The sequence below is a fragment of the Mixophyes fleayi genome, chromosome 1 (genome assembly GCF_038048845.1).
Source record: "Mixophyes fleayi isolate aMixFle1 chromosome 1, aMixFle1.hap1, whole genome shotgun sequence".
Lineage (NCBI taxonomy): Eukaryota > Metazoa > Chordata > Amphibia > Anura > Limnodynastidae > Mixophyes > Mixophyes fleayi.
The window spans coordinates 39,587,690-39,607,490 of NC_134402.1; the positions used below are offsets into that span (position 1 = coordinate 39,587,690).

Sequence of the window (19,801 nt, forward strand, 5' to 3'; positions counted from 1 at the left end):
ACCCCTCTTCCCTCTCCCATCATATCTTCACTCACCTTCCCTTTAACTGGGACCTCTCACTCAACTGCTTAACCCTTACATTATTATCAATTGCCAGATCTTATTACTCATACAAATTTGATTTCAAATGATATAATGTTGTTTGTTTAAATATCCTTCTATTCTAACACATAGAAGACCTAGGGGTAAATGTATCAAGCTGAGAGTTATCTGGCGAGTTTGAAAAGTGGAGATGTTGCCTATAGCAACCAATCAGATTCTAGCTATCATAAATGATAGCTAGAATCTGATTGGATTTTCAAACCCGCCGGAAAACTCTCAGCTTGATACATTTACCCCCTAATGTTATGAGATACTTTATATTTGTGTGTTCCCTCCTTTAAGCTACTCTTTTTTTTTCCTTTAACTTGCCCCCTCCCCTTTAAAGTTGTTCGATTTTGAAGAAATGTTAATAAACTATATCTTAAAAATCAAAAAATGTATATTTAATATACATCCGTTATATATATTAATAAATTAGTATATTTAATATAGAAGATCAAAAGTCAAACCACTTAACAAAAAGACAAAAAAAAAAAAAAAGACAACAAAAAACAGAAAGCAAGACAATATAAGTGTGTATCTTGCTTTTCCTCTTTTCTGGCTTTGAACTACTGCATCGCTTTAAACTGCATCTGATAGCACTGAAGGAATGATAGCAAACCTCTACTGCTCCTACACCAACAGATAAGTAATAACGGATTGTCTATAACTGAACAAAGCTCCTTCCGCTCCATTTGTCTAGGTACCTTTGTAAAGAGAAGACATATTTACAGACTACTAAACTGCCTAATTGTGTGCCGTCCACAAACATAGACGCAATACGTTTTCTTCCTTGTGAAGAAACACAAATAATTGTGTCTGCGAGCACTGTTCAATGGGAGAGCCGTGGGACGGTTTGGTAATGTATACGGCGCACTGTTCTCTTAGGAAATGACTATAACTCACATAGATGTTGTAGAACACTTAGCTGTGTCTGAAATGTTATGTTATTTCAGTGCTATTATTTTGATCCATGATAAAAGCAAGATTTCAAGGAAAGAAGAATGAAAGGATCATCGTAATTTTGCAAACAAAGACTGGAAATGTATACTCTGCCTTTGTATAGTATATATATTATATATATTCAACCAGATAAATGCCAAAATGCATAGTAAGATTACAAAGAATACTTATCTTGCCTTATAATAGGCTGCAACACACAACAAATGTCAAATAAATAATATTAATGGATAAGAAACAATGCACCAACCACTGCTTATAAGATGCCAAGTTATGTTCTATGAGGATGTCTGATAACGACTGGAATGATTACCATGAGATCATTATCATATTTATCATTATCATTATTATCATATTTGTTTTGTGGCCTCACATACAGGCCCTATTGTAATATTATCGGGCCACTCATAGGTCAACTGAAATATGTACGAACAGAATAGAAAAGAGAAGACACGATCAATAGTCCATAGACAGACACTAGGTCACAAACCTTTCATGGAGATCACAGCTTGACGCGGGTCCCGGAAGCTTCTCTTTGAGTTTTGTTTTTGAAAGTTTGTGGTTACTTTGTAATTTTGAAGTATCTGCGCTGTCTGAAAAGACCAGATATTTTTTGCAATTAATTTTCAAAAGACCTCTAAACTGAAAATATATAAAAATATATATATTATGTATTTGTAAATTGTTAAAGCCTGGAAAATAACTGTATGTCTTCCTGGAAACAGGATGATATCAGTCATGGTTCTGCCTGGTGTGTGGGGCAACCAGAAGGTCCTACTACTTGTTGCTGGTCTCTTATTGTTCAGTCTCTGGGGGAGGTTCAATTACAGTGCAAATTGCCAGCAATTACGGTTTGGCATCTCCACTCACTTTTCCTTGAACCTTTATGGGGTGCAAGGAAAATTAGCGGAGATTTCAGCCATAATTTCGGCACAAAGTGTCTCAGCGGACGTTCCGAAGACACCTCGCGCTCATTTGAATCTACCCCTCTGTGTTTGTTCTGAAAGCACCCAGTTCAAGATTTACCAACATGACAGGTGGAAGGCCCTTACTCCCAACGTTGTCAATTGGTACAGTGTGTGCCCTCCAAGGCACATGGGGAGAGGCCATGCCACACCAGGGGAGAGAACGTGTCACGCTGGGAACTGCCATATCCCCCTGGGGGCATGCTTAGCGTTTCTGAACTACTAAGCCCACCTCGCCCTCAAACACCCCTGTATTGCCGTGTGCACCAGTAAGTAAAGCACCCCTCCTAACAGATTGGCAGTCGGGACAAAAGTAAACACTAAATCGGGTAATGGAATCTGGCATTCACCAAGAGAACAGTGTCAGAGCAAAAGAACAGTTAGACATCTGGGCCCCAGGTAAAGTAGTGATAGAGCTTACATAATGTAGATACTTTGGTAAAGGGGAATATGTCCAAGCCAACCAGTTTATTTTACAAATTCCAAACCACAATAAAACGGTTGTAAACTTAGTTATAAAATGTTATATCTCATTGTCTAATTAATAAAACTAACATCTCTCAACGGGAAAGGTGGGCCTCCGATCACAAATTGTCAGGGGTCCCACGGCCGGCCCCGATTACTAGTTTCGGTGGTGGCTGTTTCAAAAATACGTATAGGCACCAACTGAGTGTTCTCTGTAACTTGAGGACTCCTGTCTTAATAGATACAATATAGCAAGAAATTACCTCTTATCGCCTTTACCAGCTTGTTCTTTTCCTTTTCACAATCCTTTAGGATCTGTTCTATATTTTGATTGTAGCTTTGGACTAACTTGTTAACAATGTTGCTCGTCACATAAACACTCTCAACTGCAGCTTCCACCAAACGCTCCTATTATTCCATGAGGTAAAGAAAATCTCATTTTAAAAACACACACAGTGCATTTAGTAAGAGATCCGAGAGGTTAAGCATCAAAATAACTTTAAATTCCGTCCATGGAAACCAAACTTAATTTAATTTTGTCCAAAGTACAAAAACACCATCTGGACGGTGTTCAATTATGTATTTCCACCACCGAGAGTGAGTTTGGAGGCTGAAATAGAATATGCCGAGCCTCTTGGCGTGTTGATCTGTAAGATGTTTACATGCATGTCACAGTATTTCATGAACGTTATCGATAGTGTATTAATCTTTCTAGCAGAGATGTCACATTCTCAGATCAGAGAGAAATTGAAGCTAGTGAAGAATTCCCTGTAAAAGATTCAAGTCCCAACTAAGATTCTGTGTCTGTTAAAATAGAGTAAAAAAAAATCCCATTAAAATTCTGATTTCAAGGCCCATTACGGTCTTTTAAAATGATAAAATACAAATTCTTGCCACCGTGAAAACATTTTAGCCAATTTATTAAAATGGGCTTTAATTATAGCACAGTTTTTCTGCTGGCATTATTGTAAAAGTGTAGAGTTGCAATTTGCTGATATTTTCTAACAAGTTCCAAAGAATAGAACAGTTTATATAATATAAAATACTGCATAGACTTGGAAACATGGTGGGCATTGATATATGTTTTATCCATTCAAACAGCATAATTCCAGATAAATACAGACCAACTATGCACATGAAAGTGGTGTCTACAGACTAAATTCAAACACTTTCACAGGTTATTAGGGAGACACTGTTTCCTCAAAGCTCCCACTTTTTCTCACTCAGTAGAACAATGAGACTCAACTCCTGTAACTGCTACTGTCCCTAAGATCAAAGGCGATGGTAAAGACTCTTGGGTTCCAGAGCAGAATCTGAACCAGGGACTCATGAATATGGGGAAGCACCAGCACAGCCTATATAGTGGATATTGGAGAAGTTCTATCTAATGAATTACTGCAGGAGTGGTCTAGATGGAACTTCTGCAGATGCAAAGAAAAGAACCAAAGACCCCTGAGCATGTAAAGCATATTAGTGTCATAATGGGGCTCGGAGAGTACCAGTGTGTCTGCTACCAAAGCAACTCTTATGGCTACACCATTGCCCAAAATGTAGACCAACAAAGTTTACCAAAGTTAAATTAGATTTCCCTTGAAGCTCAAGGGCTAGATTTACTAAACTGTTGGTTTGGAAAAGTAGAGATGTTGCCGATAGCAACCAATCAGATTCTAGCTATCATTTATTTAGTACATTCTACAAAATGACAACTAGAATCTGATTGGTTGCTATAGGCAACATCTCTACTTTTCCAAACCCACAGTTCAGTAAATATACCCCCAAGTCTTTTCCATGGATGTAGTTGCCCCACCCAAGGAAATCAGGTACAACCGATACCTTAAAATCGCCATTCTCCTCCATCATGGCCTTGGCGGCTTCTTGCTGCGCGTGGTGTATCAGCGTCTGTCCAATCGCCCGCTCCATGTGCTGCCGGATTCCGTGGTTTGCTTCGGTCAAGTCTAAAAGTAGCTGCTGCTGAAAATCCCGACGCGTTTCCCAAGTTTCCTCCTCCAACTTATTTTCCTCTTCTAAGATATGCATTTCCTATTTAAATGGACAAGAATTGTATTGTGATGTGCAGAGCGTCCCGAAACATGAAGCCCTGCTGTGTAATCATACAAGGCTTTGTACACAAGCAAGTGGATTCTGCAGTACCTCCCGATTCCTGTTGCTGACCAAGACCGATCTAAAAGGGATTATCACCCTATGTTGTATTGTCCCATTGTACTTAAAAATATTCTTGCTGTGGGGCTTTATATAATGTCTATTATGGTGGTACTAAGTCTGCTGGCCGAGCTCACCATGTAGTACAGTTCCATTACTTGCATTCTCTTATCCATCATTGCTTTATGTCTGCCAGAGCTCTCCTGCCAATTTAATGGAGGTGTGATTATCCTCTCATAATACAATAGCTCAGGGGCATGGCCTAATGGCAAGGAATGTGTGCAATATTATTAGAGCTGGGATATGGCAATGGGGGTGTGATCAGGTCTGGAAAAGGTCCAAAAATATGAGACCCAACTCCATGTGCTTCCTAATACCCTGCACAGGGGAATAACATTAACTATGTCCAACATGCACATCACCCGATGGTGGGCACAAGGGGATTTATTGCTCCCAGCGGTAGAGAATCTGCGGGAAATTAAACACCACAATACACAAGTCAGGTCTCACTTGCAATGACCAAGCCTGATCCCATGACGACATACTCTATTTGAGACATATATTCTCTCTTATCTGTAGGATAAGGACCTGCTGCTGTAATCCAGTGATGTGCCAGAGAGAGGGACAAAAGTGACATACAGTAGAATTATAGAGAGCGTCTTCTGTGGGACTCACAATATAGACTGGAGATGACCTCCAGCATTTCCTACTGACACCCAGCATGGTTGGAATCTTGTGACGAGGTAATACAGAGCTCTGCCATTCCAATATCACTGGATACTGTCAGACTTTGAGAACAAAGAGGCAAAACCCACCAGAACAGTCAGACAGAAAGGAAGTCCTGCAATACGGAATATTTCTGACCCAGAGGTCACATGGCTGAAAGAGGCGGAGCTTATTCCAGGAGGAATCAGGTATAACACATATCTAAAAAACATACCGTCCAGCTCTCTTTAGGCCATTATATCTTACCTCCAGTCCTCACTCACCCCCGACAGTTCATGTTTTCAGGATTTAATTAAACACGCACAGGTTACTTAGTTTACTTGGCCGGGTCAGTAATTATCCCACCTGTTACCACGGACAGAAATCCTCAAAACATGAGCTGTTGGCGGGGGAGTGAAGAATAAGGTTAAGAAGCGCTGATTTAGGCTGGTTACCATTTATAATCACAGAAAACACGTTTTCCCAGCTAGTACTGTTCTCCTACAACAATATAGTCAAAATAAACCTCAGTCATATCTTGGGTACATTTTCCCTTCATTCAGTGGTTGCACCAGAACACAAAGAAGCCGGGTACAGTAGCGTAAGATGAGGGATTACCATCTCCTTCTGGGTTTGCCACTGATCTTCGTCTTGCAAATGCCACCTACAGGTCTTCAGGGCGTGCTGCTCCTTCAGCTCCTGGACAATGACGATCTTCCTGGACATTCTCATCTGCGTCAAGGTTCCCATGGCGATGTTCCGCAGGGAGAGAGTGCGCAGGACGGATCTCAGCAGAAACTTGTGTCTCTGAAGTGCAAGTTTGTTGGATCTGCCAACAAATATATGTAAAAAAAAATATTTTTACAATAGGTTAAACAGTATTAACTGTACTACTACATTGGTAGGGGTTCCTCAAACTGGGTAACTCAAAGGGGCTGTCTGTGCTGATGGACAGGGGGCATCTGTTCCTCTGGGACGGTCCCATAGCTTGCTACTATGAGCTGGGTCACTGGGCTTCTTCCCTTTAAACTGTTCCTAATAGACTGCTGGCAGTCTTGTAGCACCAGACTAAAATTTGCCAGCCCGTTAACCTCACGTTTTGTTCAATGCAACAAGGCCCTGTGCTTACTTCCACTAGCGACCTCTGCTGGTCAGATTCTGTAACAATGTGTGAAAGTTCCACATTTATATTTTAAAGGGACACCATAAAGAAAATAAAAAAATTCTAAAAAGACTCTAATCAATATAACTAAAGTCAATGGTCATGTTGATGTTTTTCCTCTCGGTTTTATGTACATGGAACAGCTGTGCCGGCTGATCCACTGCGACTCTATAGCGAGCAGTAAGTTTCACAGTATATATAGCACTATCTGCTTATTAGTATTAATGCAAATAGCTGTTTTATGAACAATCTACTGATAACCATAACCAGGAAGGAGACCCACAAATCCTTCTTAGCAGCCATTAAACAGTCAATTCTACCCATGCAATATATTCTGCAACTTACAGCGAGTCTACGTGTTGGAGTCATTATAAGATTTATGTGCGTTTTGTTTTGTTTATGCTTTTTATCCCCTATAGGGTAGAAACTGCTTCCAGGAAACGTCAACGAAAACACCTGCACACGTCATACACAGGTGCTGGTCTCGGATGATAAATATAATCCAAACCTGTTTTGGAACTAAATACAGAAACCTATTTATTCTGTGTGGACTGATAAAGGGCGACCTTTGTGCACGTTTCTTTCATTTGTCACCGTTAGAAGCAGCAGCTCTGTCTCCAGGTTTCAGAGAGCTCCCGGACCTTCAGCATTGCACGTCATGGACAGTCATTAAAATGACAGGTTGAGAACGTGGCAAGGACGCTGAACGAACACCTGCGACCATCGCACAGTGCCGACAGATGCAATGCATAGGGGGCCTGATTCATTATCGGACGTGAGTCCCGTTATGCGCCGTGTCTTGCGTAAAATTGCTCTGCACATGCTCGGAAACGGATCTTAGACCTTACACCAGTGAACGCATCTGCATGCTCATGTCCAAACGCAATTGACACTTCAAACAGCCTTAGACGTAAAGGACGGAATGGGGGAGGGAACGGGCGGACGCGCGTAGGCAATGTATAGTATGGGCGTGTAGAGGTCACGTACACGGACATCCGATGCCAGCTCTGGGCATCTCTTAGGTATACCTCTGTTGGCCGTACCACCAGCTACACGGCAGCTGCAAGTGGGACTGATAGGGATGACTGACACGTATCCATATGTGTTTGCAAGTAAGAGAAACTGTAATAAATGTAACAATTCTTTAATATAAATGTATTTTTATGAATGTTGATAGCATTAAGAGTTGCTAATGTATTTAATACTTTTTTCCCATGTGTTCTGACTACATGTACATTGTGCCTATCCTGCAGTGTGTTCTGTCTGTCTGCATATAGCAACTACCATATAGCTAGAGCGTACTTACACAAATATTCAAGTTAAAATGTTTCCGGAGATCCACTAGCTCTCGAGTACGGGTGTATGTGTATGGAATTTACAGCCAATTTAAAAAAAACCAAAACGGATATTGCATTGACATTGCATTCCAAGACCAATCAGGCCCTATGAGTGCTAAATGGGTTGTCCGCCTTCATACGACTATTGTCATGCAAGTACCCTTCTGCGACTTTTACTAAATATATTGCTTTTTCTCTGGCTTACTTCTGTACTTCAATCAACATATCATCTGGCAGAGGTGTTCATTACCATTGCCTTGAGATACAATACATAGGATACAGTTGAGAGAAGACCACAAAAGGAAGCAATGGATTTAGTTGAAGTTTCAGGAAAGCTTGTACAAGCAATTATATTAATTTGAAAGTGGAAATCAGCTGTAAGTCATTACAAACACAAGACAAAAGAAACAAACCTATTTATGGCGCTCTTTATTTAGAAGGATTTATGTGTAATCGCTGCTGTCCCTGAGTTCTGAGACCCTTTAATTAAACACACTCTATAGAAATTTCAAACGGCCAGCGCTGCGGGTTCACAATCCTATCGATCAGATTATTTAAATCCAATTCATACACATCACATGATTCAGTCTAAAAACAACATTGTTTATTATATGAATAATGAACCTTCATAAGATATTACCCGAGGGAAAAAAAGGAGCATTACACTACACTATTCAGCCTCTTCTTATTGGCTAATTGCCTATTGTCCACTCCAGCTAATATTACTTAAATCCATTGTGCTGCGGCTATATTATATCAAGCGACGGCTGTCTGTTCACATTACTTAAGTGATATTTCCATTGGGACTAGACTCTAGTGCAGGAGAGAAGTTTCCCATTTCATGCAAATCATGTCTATCCCGGAGGTCAACTATGACAATTAGGCAAGTTTGTTATATACACAAATTAAACTCCAGCTTCATATTAACCATTACGACAGGGACAAGTCCCTTGAACATATGAAAACCTCATTCCAAAGCCTGTAAGATAAATCTATTATGTATAAATGTTAAAAGGTTGCACTCACTCTTCGCCGAGACCACTTAATCGATTTAAGACCCCTTGGATGATCTGTTGCTGTCTCTCACATATGTATTTCTCCAGAGCCGATGACAGAACTTGTTCCTTTGCCCACAGCTATATTACAAAAGAAAGAAAGCAAAAAAAACAAACAAAAAAACAAAAACAAAATCAAACAAAAAGAACAATTTTGTGTAAGTAAAATTAATACTGTATGGAAAAAAAGCAAATTTTTAAAATATTTTGTCAAAAACGTATAAGTGTTTCTGGTTGCTGGGGAATGCGGAATTCAGTGATGAGTATGAGGTGGTCTACAGGTCATTAATGGCCCAGAGAGCCTTAACCTGCGGCCCCCAGCTCTATTCCCCGCTCTGATTTATGTAAACAAATCAGAGAGTAAAGACTGAACAGTGTCATGTGACTTTCATATCATGTGACCTCCTCTGCACAACGGAGGGAGGTCACGCAGCTCATCGGACGAGGGAGTGTAATCTGCACCGTATGGTCTCCCTCCTTCCTCTGTGGGCATCAGACTGAAGATATGCCTGTTTTTAATAAAATGTATTTAAAATAATTATTTAATCTGTGCAGTTAGGTTAATAGATTAGTAGTTGGATGTCATCGGTACTACCGGTGTGGGAGCATGTGGTGAGGTCGGCGTGGCGTGTGGGCGCATCTTGTGGCAATTGAGTGCATTTCCGGGACAAGTGATGTGCGGGTGCATATGTCAATTTGGGGCTGTTTTACTACTACAGGGTAATGTGTGACCTTTTTGTAGGCTGGAGGGTCGTACATTGGCCATTTAATTTGGATCAGATTTGCCATCACTGGTTTAATTTAAAAACCAGGGAATATTTAGCAGTGGTTGTGTCACCTGCAGTGTTGTCACTGGAGAGTTGTATGCGGTCTCATTGAAAGAACTTAAATGACTTAACGAAACTGACAGCTCCGGCTAATATCTATTCGTACAACATGATTCTACTGAGAATAGTGCACCAGTGATTTCTGTAGTCTGGGATTGAATGACTGCGGTTCCTGCCAGTCTTACTCCACTCTTAGGTTGTCGCTGATAAACAGGTTCAAGCTTTGGCAGAAATTTCTGGCGCCAAGTACAAATTAAGTTTATAAAAGCTGAGGAGTAGCCTTGTAAGCACTGTCAATGTTAAACTTGATACGATAATTTGCAAATCATAGTGTGAGTGTCAGTTAATCACTTGTCTACACTACGGGTGATATCACAATGGTGCATTTTGTATGCCACATAACATTCAGTGGGGCACTCTGCTCCTCCGCCATGTGAGTCAGCATCACTTGTGTAAAGAACTTCTGTGACATGGAAAGTGTTTCCCGCTAAATATAAATGTACAATAGTCAACTTAAACAAAGCCATGTCCGAGAGCTGATTGGCTGCCTGTTGTAGAGGGAGCGCTAGAGGTATGGAAAGAGGTGGATGTGAAAGCTCAAGGATAAGAGGTCGGATGGATTTTCCTAAAGTAGACGTTATTCTTACAACACCTTTAGAATGTATGACTTCATAACACTGATTTGCATATCTTCTTATTGTTATTATTAATCTGTAATTGAGGGGGGGCTTCTCCCTCTAACAAATGTTATCTAACATTCCAAGCAGACCTTCCAACTGCCCTGCTTTTGGCGGGTCATCCCGATTCGCTGGGCCGCAAAAGGGAAGGGGCTTAACAGAAAGTGGGTGGAGTTTTACCCCATGTGCCCATCTGTGGGCAGAGTTTGGACAGAAGGCACATGGGGCTCATTTCATCCCACTATCAGGATTTTAAAAGCTGGGAGGTATGTTTAAAGCACAACTTCCCTTTTTTATTTTTCCCTCCAAAAGAGTTAACTGCAAAAATATACCCTATCCAATTTGCAAAAGTGTTTTCTGTACACACTCTCTAGTATGTAGCAGTTACCCGCCTTGCAGCCCCTGTCACCTTGGGGGGCTCTATCTATGCCCGTGACCTCTTTTCCACGTCAGAAACCTGACATCATTGGGCTTACACCAAGTAGTGCAAAATGATTTTCACGGAACTCTGTTCTAATCTGATGGTATCAGCAAGAGGATGTGGAGGAGGGTGGGGGGCAGAAGACTGGTCTAATGGAGATGGCAGGAGCTTCAGGACAGGAAAGTGCTAGATAGACCCCAATCCTAACTCTAATGGCTTCATTTAAGTGGTCTCCTTTGAAAACGTTAGGCCGCAGCTGCACATGTCCTCAGTGGTGGAAAAACTTCTTCTGTGTACAGAGAGCTGGATTATGGTGTCAATTTTCATGCAACAACTGTATTTCTTGCAAATTATTTGGCATAAAACAACAAATACAACTACTACTCCAGCTATTCAATTATTTGATAAGAACTATATAATAAAAAAAAAATCTATTTAGATATTTAGAATCATTTTCAGGATTCCCTTTCATTTTATTTTGGAGCTTCAAGTTTTTGCCAAGACGTTGGGGACAGCGTAAGACCGTCACTGACAAGATGTTGTGCCATCTGGTGCAGTGTTTGTTATGTGATTAGGGTACTGTCACTGTGAGTGTGTACTGCAAAGGTAGTAATATAATCATTCTGAAACCAGGGGGGGGGGGGCAGTCTTGTGACTTGACGAACGAGAAGGTCACTGAAAAGACAGGACTGAGAGATTGCAAAATTAAAGGTAACTAAACAACCAGTAACCCGATAACATTTGTGGGTTTACCGGGGAAATAAAATTGCTGATAAAAGAAATTGCTATTATTTTAGTATGGTAGCGATTTTGTTTGTATTTCATATTAAAAACAGTATCATGTGTTCCTGACTAGTTACCCTGCATGCTCAAGCACGACTTATTTCTTGAATAAAATACATCTTTATGTAATACAATGTGGCACATGACTGCAAATGTATATTCACAATGTGCCAGATTATGCAAAGCATTTCCATCGCTAGCAGTTAACCCTCTTATCGCACAGGGAATTGCTTTTCGTCACACGGTTATTGAAATGCAGATGATTGCAGTGATGAATGTCAGCACTTCCAACATCAGTGAATCAGCGACATTATCAGAATTATACGCAATTGACTCAGATAGTGATGAATTCAGAGAGCACAATAGAATGTTTGTGTCGCCCTCGGACTGTACTGGGCCTGCTGGCTGTTAGGTGGACAGCCTTAATCTATGCAGTGGATAAGTGACAGTCAACCTACAATTTAGAAATACAATGAGATAAGAAGAAAAAATACTCATCAGGATCTCATGTTAAAACTTTATTGAAGCAAGTTCAGGCAAACATTATGGTGGCAGCAGGAGCAATGGCTGGCAGACTGTTTTGTGAAGTAACACAAGAGATAATGTCCAAGAGGCAGTTTTGAGCGGTAACTACACCTTATAATGGCTTCATAAGGTGCAGTTACCTCATAGAACAGTCTGACAGCCACTGCCTCTACTGCTACCCATCATGCTACTTCAAGACAGCCTGTCAGCTACTGGCTCTATGATAAACCATAATTTACGTCAAGAACCAGCCTGTCGGCCATTGCTTCCGCTGCTGACCCTTGTGTTATCTCACAAAACAACATGACAGCCATGACCTCCACTGCCAGCAATCATGTTACGTCATAAAACAACCCGTCAGTCATGGCTTCCATGTTTTTATTGATTTACATGTCGGCTTACAACACATATGGGCCGATTCAATTCTGCCAGGAATAACGTGGCGTTAGCAGTTTTACCGTTAATATGGTAAAACTGCGCATAATTACCCTTAATACGGTAATTCAAACGCTGAATTTTTGCTGGATGAAAATCCAGGTTAAAATTACTGTATTAACGGTAATACTGTTAACGCTGCGTCATTCGCGGCAGAATTGAATCGGTCCCATAGTGTATGATTCACTTAAAGCACATCAAGCGCTTTTTCTAATGCTGGATAAGCTTTAAGCATATCTAACTATATTGAACACAGAGCAAACTATGTGTTTTAAAAGGATGCAATTTACGCTTACGTTTTAAGTTTAAATGGCGTTAAACTCTACATAAGGCCCACAGAAATCAAACGCTCAAAGTGTGTTTAACACACTTTAACAAAGCCTACTGAATGCTCTCTGATGCTTGAAAAATCAATGTAAGTTGATTGTCCCGTGAACACAGGCTTTCTGTCCAGTGCTTGCTTCACTTCAATTTTGACGTTGCCTGCAGTGGGTACAAGAGTTTCAGGAGCTCTTTATAAAACACGTGGTACACTGTGCTGCAGGGAAGCTTTGAGAAAACGCTTCTAACGCTCTTAAAAGAGAGGACAAAGTACAAGGTTTTGTCTATGCTTTCAACTAGTGCCTATTGTCAACGTTCTTGTACCAGCATGAAAACTCCTGGGAGTAAATGTATCAAGATACGTTTTTTTTTCAGCGATTTAAAATCACGGAAATCACGGGAGATAACTGCAGGTTTGAATCCCAAAGTCACTATATGTATTAAGTAGCGATTTTTAGTCTGAACTTTAAAATCGCTGTTCATCTCTCGCGATTTGCTGCGATTTCAAACTCTTCCGTGCTTAGCTGAAAATTGGCATTTGAAAGACAAGACTCCTTTCTGATTGGTTGCAAGTTGTATTTATTTATTTTATTATCTATTTATAGACAAAGGGGTTTCCCATGACAGCGTGGAAATTCCCCTTAGTCTATAAACAGAGCTTGTGGCTCTGTTTATTTCATTTGCGATGGGATGCTTGTATCAGATACAAGCAAAGTAAACGTCATCAAGCATGTTCCAGATGGATTTACAAATGGGGAGTCCTTCTGACCCGAAGAAAGAAAACTTCAAGCTGCGTGGATTTACAAATGGGGGGGAGGAGGGTTCTTCTTGACCCAAAGATCAGAAGATTGTTTTCAAGCATAGACGTGTGGATTTACATATATTTATGAACATGGGTTTCAAGCCATTTTGTATTAAAAGCTGCTGACAAAAGAAGACAACACTGTATTGATGAGTATATGGGTTTTTATTATTTTTAATAAATAGATGTGGTATTAAAGAGGGTGTTTTGTGTATCTATTGGGGTTTTATAATTTTTATTAAAATGTTGTGGTTTTACTGAGCGTGGCTTATTTAACATTTTTGTTTGTGGAACTACAGGTCACAGCAAGGCATGGGTGTCAGGCCATGTTGGCACTTGTGCTTCTCCAAGTGTCAGCATGACCTGGTTGCCATGGGTATGCGGGTGCTTGTATTTCTACAAGCACCAGCATGCCCAGACTGCTTAGGGCAGTCCACAAACAAAAATGGCGTCTGTTTTGTTTTTTTTTTAAAAAAAAAAAATCTTACAATCTATCACTGTTGTTATTACCCTACACCCACCTCCCAGGGGTGTAGGAAGAGCCCTAGTGCTTTCAGCACTGGGCTGGTTTTTCCTAGAGGGGGGGCTGCACGTTTTTCTTTTTGTGGAATCCACTCGCTTGGGAATCCAGCTCAGTGCTGAACAGCCTGGGGTTGGTTGTCATTATGGCAGGGGGACCCCTGCAGCGTGTCCCCCTGCTATAGTGCCACCCACCCGGCTGGTTTGCCTAGTGCTGGCTGTGGGATAATCGGGGGGACACCATGCAAATTTTTCCCCGATTTTCACGCAATTAGCAGTAGGCTGGCGGCACTAGGGTTAATAGTGCTTGGACGGGGGGACCCCACGCATTTATTTTTTCTTTTAAACAATCTATTTTTTATCTATTGACAGCCACAGGGACCTGTGGCTGTATAGGCAGACAGCTGTTGAAGTCAGCAAATTGGATAAAGTCATTTCAATTTAAGTCTAGCAAACTTGGTTGTCTTTGATTTAAAAGATGCGTACGGTACGCATGGACGTACAAGGGCACGCTACGGCGTGAAAGGGCGTACGCATCCACTACACGTGGCAGCAACAGTAATTGGTCTTTTACCATACATTCGCACAAACACGCATACTTATAAAATAGTACACATTAATGGTAGTTGCAACACATAGTCAGTTATGTCGAAATATAGTAGTATTTATATGTTATATCAGAGTTACATGCATATTAGTGAAATACACGGAACGGGTTTAAGGAATAACATCATGAGTGGTATCATAATGAACCTTGTTACACATCCTACTGTTTGGTTCACTCTGCGAGGGAATCGCAGAGTGCATACACAAGTTATGAATGATAGGGAATTATGAACTACTTAAGACTAAGGAATCTTGGTGGGAAGAGCAGAGCATACCCCCTGGAGAGGTGACCCCCTCCTTTGAATTTCCTTAGGATGAACCAGCCAATGATTGACAACCCCTTGGACATTCCTGAGACCTGGACCAATAGATGCAAGCCATACCATCTCCATTGTATTACTGTATTTGATTGTGTATATAACCAGCAGCTTGTGATCCAGAGTGCAGACATCTTGTCCCCAGACTTCAGGATTGAATGACTGCACTGGATCCAGAGCGCCTGCGATAAGTAATGGCTGTATTTATTATTACTTCGCTTGAGCATATTATTAAACAATTTGCGAATAAATCTTTGTGCGTTGGAAACACAACTCGAGGTTCGACAATCGTTATTGGTTAGCGACAATACGCACATAACACAGTGTAACAGTGATGTATTTGGCAATCTCGCATCTAGAAAGCAGCATGCTGTATCTGTCAATTTTTATTTGAAGCTTCATACATTTGGAGATTTGTACGGTTAGAGTCGGGAAAAAAAAAAAAATCGAGACAGCAATTTTCTGCGAGTTGAAACCAGCGTTTTTTTTACAATAACTCATCTCCGGCGATTTTATATCAAATCTAAGATTAATACATCAGCGAGTTTCAACTCGCCCGAGAAAATCGTGGGATTTTCAAAATCACACCTTGATACATTTACCCCCTGATGTCTAATGTGTTCCTGTAACTGTTTGACCTTATTTGGGTCCCACAAGGAAGCATGAGGTGGACACACACTTACTGTGTTCCTCTAACATGTGGTATATGTCTTGCATTACTGACAGCTGGCAGGACAACCCACCCCCATGCTGGTGTTCTATCTACTTTCAGGCTAAAAAGGAAACGTCTGTTTAAATTTACGTATAACATTTTCATATAATCAAGTCAAAAAGATTGTAAATGATTATTATAGTCCCACGGATGATTAATGGAAATAAGAATTGTGTATAACATGACATGAAATGAAAAAGCATACGAAGACTTTGGGCTAGATTTACTAAGCTGCGAGTTTGAGAAAGTGGGAATGTTGCCTATGGCAACCAATCAGATTCTAGTTGTCATTTTGTAGAAGGTACTAAATAAATGAAAGCTAGAATCTGATTGGTTGCTATAGGCAACATTCCCACTTTTTCAAACACGCAGCTTAGTAAATCTAGCCCTTTATGTTGTTTGGAAAGTTTCCCCTTAATTTTTGGTAATGAGGCGTATTTAATAACATAGTGTAAGTGTATTGTAACCCACATTTACCAGACGTCAGATACATTAGACCTGATTGAAAGCCCAGTTGTGCAGTATACACCATAGTATTACGTACTGTAAATATTTTATTTACGGAAGTACTGCTTGTACATAACATTTACATATGTATTCAGTCATAGGTCAAGTACTGGTAATACTGTGTGGCATAACTGGCAGCGTTAATTACATCACTCCTGACAATTACGTTAATTAGGGACAGCAAGGAGCTAGGAGATTTCGGCTTCCTTCTACTTAGTAACACCTGTCATTTCAGTGACGTGCGGCACTAGCTGAGAATTAATATTATCTGCTACTTAGCAGGGATAGAAAGACGGAAAACAAATCACCCCAGAGAAATTTAAATGAATGAACAAATTAAAGGAAATGTCAGTCTTTTGTGCCAACAATGGTTTCCAGTTCATTGTGCCGGCAGATCCCGAGAGATTAGTAATCGGTTTATTCTGTCCATGTAAAGCTTTGTCTGTTACTAAGACAACCTGGTGAGGGGACCAATCACAACGAATACGTCACGAGTAACCCATTCTTTACCAACACTATATCAGTGATGGGCAACCCTCTATCCTTCAAAAAGATTGCACATTACCCTTAATCTAAGTAATATGTTAAATCAAAGAAAGACAAATAAATCTGACAATAAAGCAGGAACGTACTGGAGGCCGCAGGTAAAGGCTTCAAAGGCTCTATGCAGGTTTATACAAACTGGCTTCTCTGTGTAAATGTAAACTTTTACCAAATTCTCCTTACATCTATCATGGCAGCATGATCCTGGCAGTTAAACTGTTACTAGTACTTATTTTATGTAACGCAATCTCAATTCTAGCAGTAGTTGGTGGCAGAGGAAACCTGCCGGTAGCGCAATACGGCTCAGACACTTTTGTGAAACCACAAGACAAACGTTACGATTTGGGCAGGCCCAAGGCTCATCAATGCAAAAGACCAGCAGTGACCTTGATCATAAATATGAGACTAGATCCACTTATGGAAAGATGTAAATGAAGGAATGTCTTTACAGATGGAGTAGACCTTTGGCATTGGAATGCAAAGCAGAAGTCAAAGAATGTCACCATTACAAATTTTGAAAGGAAAAGGTACGATGATGCGCTCCCTAATTGGTGTTGAGCTATTTGATGCTAAATACATAAATGAACACTGTTTCATCTACAATGAATGTACTGTAAAAGATATAGGGGGAATTCAATTCCCCCCGAAGTACTGCCGCGTTAAACCGCGTTACGGTTATTACGGTAATATCAACCCGGTAATATCAAAAGCCGGAGTTAAAACTACCGTAATAATGGTATTTACGCACACTATTACTGTAATAACGGTAATAGTACACAGGCCGCGTTAATTTTTCAAGTAACACAGCCAACTGAATTCCCCCCATAGGGTCTAAAAGAGATTACCGTTTGATTAGATATGCCAACTAATATATCATGTACTTATAATGACCACACTCGCCGATTAAAAAGGTAAAAAAAAAGTGCCCATTAAATAGTTGGCTGTTAAGTTCAATCATTATATTCTGATGGGGGTCTTTCATAGTAGCTGGCCCCTCCCCAGGGACCTACACCCTACTAAATATCCTGCTACCTACAGGAGGAATCAGACTACTGTCTATCAATGAAGAGCAGGATGCTTAGTCTGATTGACAGCGCGGGGCTGATCCACTCTTCTTCCCTAATGGTTCACCACTGTCCTGGTAGAAACTATTAATGTAATTTAGGGCCTGTCAATGTAATAGGGTGGAGGACGGTAATAATGTAAAGTGTATGTGGGTTTTAAGGTTATGTACTGGAGTTATTAATGTAATGTGGGAGCTGGTAAGGGCTGTTTGTGTAATGTGAGTCTATTAATGTAATATAGAATCAATTTTATTAAATGTGGGAATATTAACGTAATGTGTGGGTGCTGAGGGCTATTAATAAATTGTTGGAGGCTAATGTATTAAATATCTAGGTTAATAATGTAATGCCGTGGCTAGTTTGTGGGAAAGAGGACTACTTATTAAATCTGGTTGCTATTGATTTCATATTGGGGCTGTTTAGGGGAGTGAGTCCTAAAAAGTTCAGTCGTTGCTCAGATTTCAGTAGGTGACTATTACCTATTTCTTTTCCAATCAATGCCACAACATTCCAGGATCCAGACAAGCAGCAGAGATTAGACACTAGCAGCAGCTAGCTATTGCTGCAAGAACAGATAGGAGAGAGCAGCACATCTGTATACTATCCTTATTCTGGCAGAACAGTCATGATTTTTGGCTCTGGCCTGACTTCTGCATACTGGCCCAGTAACGTTATATAAGGCCCCTGCTATTCACATACAGCCAGATGGTTTGAGCCACGAGATTAAAGAGCTGCTCATTTTCTATTTATCTCCTTTCTAGTGAGATATATACTGTAACAACAGTAGATGGTGCTAGACATTTTCACAAACAATGGTTACTCGCCTTGAATATATTCTATAATAGATGGTTTTGTACTCTGAAAGCATACCTGTTTTTCTTGCACTAGTATCTCCTGGAAGAGTTTGATTTTAGTCTTCCTTTCATTTTCAGCCTTCTCTAGCTCAGTGGACAGATTACTTCTTAGTTCATGTTTGAGGCTTTCACACTCCCCTAATGACAAGTTAGTAATTTCCGGAAGTGTCTGAAAAAATAGTTTTTTCACCAACTTTTCAAATGTCTGTGACGCCCCTGTATATAAGTCCTTGGAGAAAGTAAATGCACAAGTGTTACTGAGATAGCCCCAGCTTTACACAATCACAGCTCCTACATAATATAACTCATACTTGCCGACTTTGAGATCTCTGAGGGGCGGTCAACTGATAAGTGCAGGAGAGTGTGTGCCACAAATTGTGTCATTCTAGCCCCGTCCCCTGCGGCAGAAAGCTGTGTCATGAGGGCAGGGCCAAAATGACCAGATTAGATGCAAATAGTGTCATGGAGACCCCATCCGGGAGAGAGGCCTGCTCTCCTGGGCGTTCAGGACTGCCTGAACTTTGGGAATATCCCAGACATTCTGGAAAAGTAGGCAAGTAGGAGATAACTACATACATGTATACTATAACGTATATAGCACCAATCATAGTATAGCAGGCAACCTACTACCTTTGTTCTGATAGAGAGCAATATATGACCTTTCTTTATTTCATATTATGTATGTATTGATATAAGTTACATTTGAAAGTGTGCTAGGGGGTGAGCCTCTTTCTAAATAGGGCCACCATCAACTGTAGACAAAAGATTACTAACAAATCTCAACTATCTACTACAGATGACTCAATACGACATTAGCTGATTCAATCATTATTAAGCACGTTGGAAAACGCAGCCTGGAGATGACCACCCTGTGTATGTCCTCATCTTAACCGGCCCCCATGTAGACCAAAAGAGAGCCGGCCTCTGTATTCAAGCGCTGAATGGATGATTTGGACACTGATGTATTTTGGCAAATTGGAAAGTGATCCTGTTGCCGA

General features: G+C 40.5%; 1 protein-coding gene across 2 annotated transcripts in view; it reads right to left on the minus strand.

Moving 5' to 3' along the window:
• Nucleotides 1-19,801, minus strand: part of EVC (EvC ciliary complex subunit 1) — an 84,421-nt gene that overhangs the window by 8,329 nt on the left and 56,291 nt on the right. For both annotated transcript variants that reach the window (XM_075194646.1, XM_075194647.1), the window contains exons 12-17: nucleotides 18,820-19,032; nucleotides 8,862-8,971; nucleotides 5,955-6,165; nucleotides 4,305-4,511; nucleotides 2,735-2,879; nucleotides 1,532-1,634 (exon numbers count right to left, since the gene is read on the minus strand). In XM_075194646.1, coding sequence (XP_075050747.1) covers nucleotides 1,532-1,634; nucleotides 2,735-2,879; nucleotides 4,305-4,511; nucleotides 5,955-6,165; nucleotides 8,862-8,971; nucleotides 18,820-19,032 — 989 coding nt within the window. The remainder of the gene's footprint in view (nucleotides 1-1,531; nucleotides 1,635-2,734; nucleotides 2,880-4,304; nucleotides 4,512-5,954; nucleotides 6,166-8,861; nucleotides 8,972-18,819; nucleotides 19,033-19,801) is intronic.